This window comes from Nicotiana tomentosiformis, chromosome 6 (assembly GCF_000390325.3).
Source record: "Nicotiana tomentosiformis chromosome 6, ASM39032v3, whole genome shotgun sequence".
In the NCBI taxonomy this organism is placed as follows: Eukaryota; Viridiplantae; Streptophyta; class Magnoliopsida; order Solanales; family Solanaceae; genus Nicotiana; species Nicotiana tomentosiformis.
The window spans coordinates 19,309,999-19,316,403 of NC_090817.1; the positions used below are offsets into that span (position 1 = coordinate 19,309,999).

The 6,405-nt window shown below is 37.2% G+C and overlaps 1 protein-coding gene across 1 annotated transcript; it reads left to right on the plus strand.

Annotated features, from left to right (window-relative positions):
* The first annotated feature begins 1,287 nt into the window (after nt 1-1,287).
* Nucleotides 1,288-1,882, plus strand: LOC138893643 (uncharacterized). Its single transcript, XM_070178288.1, has 2 exons — nt 1,288-1,671; nt 1,760-1,882. The coding sequence occupies exons 1-2, from the start codon at nt 1,288-1,290 to the stop codon at nt 1,880-1,882; spliced, it is 507 nt and encodes a 168-aa protein (XP_070034389.1).
* The last annotated feature ends 4,523 nt before the right edge of the window (nt 1,883-6,405 follow it).

Sequence of the window (6,405 nt, forward strand, 5' to 3'; positions counted from 1 at the left end):
CTAACCAAAACTAATCTACAAGGTTTACACGATCCACAAGTGTGAGAAAAATCTACCATCTTAAACCTGCTATTTCCTTTCAGAAACAGCCTATCTACCCCTCGGGGTAGGAGTAAGATGTGTGTACACACTACCCTCCCTAGATCCTACACGTGAGATATTACTGGGTTATTATTGTAGTTGTTGTTGAACCTGTTGTTGCCAGAGTATCTAATTTCGAGCCTTAGGATTTCCTTTTTCTTGCTAGTCAGTGTTGGACTGTTGATGGCTCATGTCTCTGATCATCTATAAACAAAGAAAAATTTGAGCGTCATAATCACAAAGCTTATGTGATAAGAATGCAATTTAATGTACTCTCGTGATTTAATTAATTTAAAAATGAACATGAACTATTTCTTAAGAGGATGGTCTATCGGAAACAACCTCTCTACCTTCACAAGGTAGGGGTAAAGTTTGCGTATGCACTATCCTCCCCATACTCTACTTGTGAAATTACACTGGGTAATGAACAAGAGCTAGTAGTCCAGTACAATAATAACAATAACAACAACAACAACAACAACAATAACAACAATAAAAAAACTAGTATAATCCTACAAGTGGGGTCTGAGAAGGGAAACAGGAGCTAGTAAAATTTGTAAAAACTATTTGATAATGAATTGAGTGAGAGGGAGATAAGGAACTTAAGTTCTTGGTAATCTCACATTTTTATGATAAGTATATATTAACTTGTAACTAACTTGTTATAATAGGTTAAACTATTTACATTATCAATATATATAACTTAAAATCAACAAATAAAATGTGTAGAAGAAATTAGAAAGCGAATCATTAGCTTGCGAATATGCCTGGCATTAGCTTGTTAAGAAGGTAGTTAGTGTTAGTTAGTTAGTTATCCAGTTGTCCAATCATGTAGTGACAGTTGTAAGTTAAGAAGTTAGTAGTCGGTTAGTTGTGTATATAACAGAGTATGTACTCCTCTTGTTGGTTAACTGAAAATCAATGGAATAGTAGAATTCTATTTTCCTTCTTCCTTCGTCCTTGAGCTTCTATGCGACAATGGTGATCTCAATCACTTAACATGGTATCAGAGCTGACATAATCGATCCAAGTTGCGTCGTTCTCGCAAATATCAAGCTCAATCGAACAACTTCACAGTTGATACAACTCAATTCTTCATTCATTTTTGCTTGTTATCAATGCATTCGAGTTAGGGTTTGAACTGTCTTAGAACAACATAATCTCTATTTCTAGTGAATCAATTCACTAAGTTTGATTTTATCATTAATGGCAACTGAAGAAAATAGTTCACTTAGGGGTTCAGACATAGCTAATTTGAACACTGGACTTCCAAAGGGATTCACAACTTATGTGGTCATCAATCAACATCATCCATTGTTCCTTCAGCCATGCGATACTCCAGGTAGCTCACTGATCTCAATTAAGCTAAACGGGCATGAGAATTATACCCTATGGAGTATCTCTATGCGAGTTAGTCTACTTAGCAAGATCAAGTTAGGGTTTGTTGATGGTAGATACACTAAGGATAAATTTCCCCCTTCTTTACATGAACTATGGGGAAAATGTAATGCCATAGTCTTGTCATGGATCATGAACTTTGTTAGTAATGAGTCGCTAAGTGCCATGGTGTATGCATCTAGTGCACAGAAGGTGTGGGCTTATCTTAGAGAAAGTTTTGACAAAGTAAATGGATCCAGAATTCTATTTTTTGCACAGACAAATTGCTATTCTATATCAGGGCATTTCATCAGTGTCAGTGTATTTCTCAAAGATGAAGGAGCTTTGGGCAGAGTTTGATGCACTAATGCCTTGTCCTGGTTGTGGTTGTGAGGAGTTAAAAGAGATATGCAGAATATTTTAGCAATCACAGGCTGTTGCAATTTTTGATGGGCTTGAATGAGATTTATTCTCAATCTAGTAACCAGATTATGATGATGAGTCTTACTCCAACTATAAACAAAGACTGCTCTATGATTATAGAAGAAGAGAATAGAAGATATGTGGTCAACTTTGCTCAAACTTCTACGGTAAATGAGGGAGTAGCTATGTTTAGTGAAAAAAGAACTCCTCAAGCTTCCACTAGCTATAAGCCTAAGAAGAATAATTTGTTTTGTGACTACTGCAACTACAAGGGTCACACGAGGGATACTTGCTACAAACTTCATGGTTATCCTGCAGACTTCAAGACAAAAAGGAAAACTAGACATAACAATGTTCCTCAATAACAAGGGCTCAGATTAGTATTGGTTCTAGTAATAGAGGCTTTGAGGTTGCGGCTAATTGTGCAGGATATTCTCAGCTGAGTAGCCTTACTTCCACTAGTCAGGGTGGTCAAGGAGTAATTGCAGGAGTTCCTCAGTTTACAGTTGATCAGTATAATAAGATATTGCATTTGTTAGGCAAGTCTAGTGTCACTTGTACAAGCTAAGGTGATTAACCAAGTAATGTTATGTCTGCAAGTATGATCTCACCCTCTATAGTTACTGGAGCTGAGATTAGGTGGATAGTCAATACAAGTGCTTCTAATCATATGGTAAATAGTCTTAAAGTTATAGAAGAATCTAAGACTATTGATGAATCAATTATTGGAAAAGTACACCTGCCTATAGGAAGAATAGCAAGTGTAAGGCATATAGGATCTGCTAGTATTCAACAAGGCCAGAAAATTACTAATGTGTTACACATACCAGGCTTCAAATACAACCTCTTGTCTATTTTAAAATTAACAAAAGAGCTTAGGTGCTTAGCTTTATTCTATCTTGACTTCTGCCTTTTCCAGAATCTCTTCAATGAAAAAGTGAAGGGGATTGGTAAAGAGGACGAAAGTCTCTACATCTACATATCAGACAACAAAAAATAAGCAAGTGGAGGAGAAAATAACAAGTCAGATGTTGGAAGATCCTTTGTAAATACAATAAAGGATGATAGATCAAATGTGTCTCTGTGGCATAGGAGGTTAGGTCATATGCCAATTGATGTTGTGAGAAAGCTAAGTTGCTTTCAACATTTAAAGTGTAATAGTAAGACTAAGCAATGTACTATATGTCTTCTTGCTAAGCAAACAAGACTTCCATTTCCTCTTAGTACTTTTGTTGCTACTGCTTGTTTTCATTTGCTTCATGCTGATGTTTGGGGTCCCTATAGGATACTTACTCGTGATGGGAAGAAGTACTTTCTCACACTAGTGGATGATCACTCCAGGTTTACCTGGATTTTCTTGTTGCCTTCTAAAGCTGAAGTGATTGTTGTTCTTAGATATTTCTTCATTATGATTAAGAATGCATATTATTGCACTATGAAATATCTGATAATAGATAATGGTTGTGAGTTTTTTAACTCACAGATGACAGAATTGCTGCAGTCTCTAGGAATTGTTCATCAGAGTTCTTGTGTCTATACTTCACAGCAAAATGGAGTAGCTGAGAGGAGGAATGGACACATACTTAATATTTCCAGGGCACTGAGGTTTTAAGCAGGTATTCCACTAAGGTTCTGGGGGAATGTGTATCAACTGCAGTCTATATCATTAACAGACTACCAACACAGGTGCTGCAAGGAAAGACTCCCTTTGAACTGCTATTTGGTCACTCTTCTTCCCTGGATCACATAAGGATTTTTGGTTCCCTAGGTTATTTGACTGATGTAAAAAGGGGTGAAAAATTTTCACCTAGAGCCTCACCAGCTGTTTTTCTTGGTTACTTTATGACTCAAAAGGGATACATGATGTACAACATCCATACCAAGGAGTTCTTAGTAAGTATAGATGTTTTGTTCAAGGAAAATGTCTTCCCTTTCCAACATCCAGCTCATTTACCTTCGTTGTTTCCTGCAATTGCCATACATCAAGTGTCATTGCCTATTGTTACTTCTATATCTCCTCCTACATCTTCTTCTATATCCTCACCTCCTCCTACGACATCTATTACTCCTGATTCATCAACTCATCATAGCCTAGACCATCCTACTCAAGAAGCTACTGAGGTTGAGCCAGAATTAGTAGTTGAACCTACTCATGATCAGTCTACTGATCAGATCTCTATAGATGACAATCATTTGAAAGAATCTTCACCTCCTAGAAGATTTGGGAGAACTAGTAAACCTCATATCTGGTTAAAAGATTATGTCATCAATCCTCAAGGCAAAGCTAACTGCGCATATCCTCTTAAAGCACATGTTAGCTATGAGAATGTGTCTGATTCCTATGTCAAAGCTCTATCTTCATATTCTACAGTTGTGGAGCCACAATCCTATGATGAAGTTGTCAAGGATCCCAAATAAATTGCAGCGATGAAAGATGAAATCTCAACTTTAGACGACAATCATACTTGGTCTATAGTGGAGTTACCTGCTCACAAGGTTCCCATTGGATGCAAATGGGTGTTCAAAGTAAAGTATACAGCCTCAGGTGAGGTTGAAATATACAAAGCTAGGTTGGTGGCTAAAGTTTACAGTCAAAAGGAAGAACTTGATTATACAGAAACCTTCTGACTTGAAGCCAAAATGGTGACTGTCAGGTCAGTGATTGCAGTTGTGGCAGCCAAGCATTGGCCTCTTTTCTAAATGGATGTCCACAATGCATTCTTACATTAGGAGCTTATAGAGGAGGTGTACATGGATATGACTAAGAGTTTGCAAGCCAAGGAGGGTCTCACAAGGTTTACAAACTCCACAGATCACTGTATGGCCTGAAGCAGGCACTTAGGCAATGGAACAGGAAACTGACTGATGCCCTGCTTCAGTTGGGCTTCACTCTAAGTTATTTTGATTACTTCCTATTTAAAAAGAAGATCAAAGTTGAGCTTGTTATTGTGTTAGTCTATGTAGATGATCTGATCATTAGTGGGAGCAACCTGGATCTGATTACTCAGACTAGAAATGATCTGAAACTTAGGTTCAAACTGAAGGATCTAAGAGAATTTAAGTTCTTTGTGGGAATAGAATTTGCAAGATCCAAAAGTGGAATTGTTATGAGTCAAAGAAAATATGCTCTAGAGCCGATATCTTAAATGAGACTTGCAGGTGCTAAACTTGCTGGAACACCTCTAGAGACAAACTTGAAGCTTACTTTTGTTGAGTATGATACTGTTGTAGGATCACCTGAGTGTGAAGACAAGTTGTTTGATGATATAGGTTCATATCAAAGACTGGTAGGGAGGCTATTATATCTTACGATGACTAGAGTGGATATAGTATTTGTAGTACACGTACTAAATCAATTTATACACAAGCCTAAGCAGTCTTACTGGGAAGCAGCCTTGAGGGTTGTGAAGTATGTCAAAACCTCTCCAGGTCTTGGTCTATTGATGCCTTCAGAAGGATCAGATAATCTTGAAGCCTATTGTGACTCAGACTGGGGAGGGTTCTTACAGACCAGAAAATCAATAACATGCTACCTAGTGAATTTTGGTAATGCCTTGATCTCATGAAAATCTAAGAAACAAGACACAATTGCAAGGAGTTTTGCTGAAGCTGAATTCAGAAGTATGGCTTCTACAATTTCTAAGATAACTTGGCTTACAGGACTTTTTAAAGAGTTAGGGTTGGTGTAAATCTGCCATTTGATCTCCTCTGTGACAACAAAGATACAATCCAAATTGCAGCTACTCCAATCTTTCACGAGAGGACCAAACATATAGACATTGATTGTCATTTTGTACGAGAGAAAATCATACAAGGTGTTGTTAAAACTCATCATATTCCTGCAAAAGAGCAGCATGCCGATCTTCTCACCTAGAGCTTAGGAAGACTGCAACATGATCACTTAATGTCCAAGCTAGCATTGAAGTATATCTTCAAACCATCAGCTTAAGGAAGGGTGTTAAGTAGGTAGTTAGTTAGTTAGTTAGCCAGTTGTCCAATCATGTAGTGACAGTTGTAAGTTAAGAAGTTAGTAGTCGGTTAGTTGTGTATATAATAGAGTATGTACTCCTCTTGTTGGTTAACTGAAAATCAATGGAACAATAGAATTTTATTTTCCTTCTTCCTTCGTCCTTGAGCTTATATGCAACAATGGTGATCTCAATCACTTAACATAATTCATGATAACTGGGAGGAAAACAAGAACAATGATAATAGTTGCAGTGTACTTGTAACTTATAATCGCCTTAGTTTTTTACTTTTCTCTTCTTCTTCTTCTTAGCTTTTTTATCACCTTTGTTGTTTAATAGTTGTTAGAGAAAACAAAAATGGTTTGTTGAAGCAAAAGGGAAGAAATGCATGATTATTTAAAAGGGAGCTAAAAGATGGCAGAATTGAAGCAAATCACAGGCAAGAGTGTGAGATAGCAATAAGGTCACATGAAAAAGGCAGATTCACACACTCATAGGGCTTGAACCCTGTGAACTAATTTGGTGATCGATTGCATGTATGGTCTTCAGAGTTGAT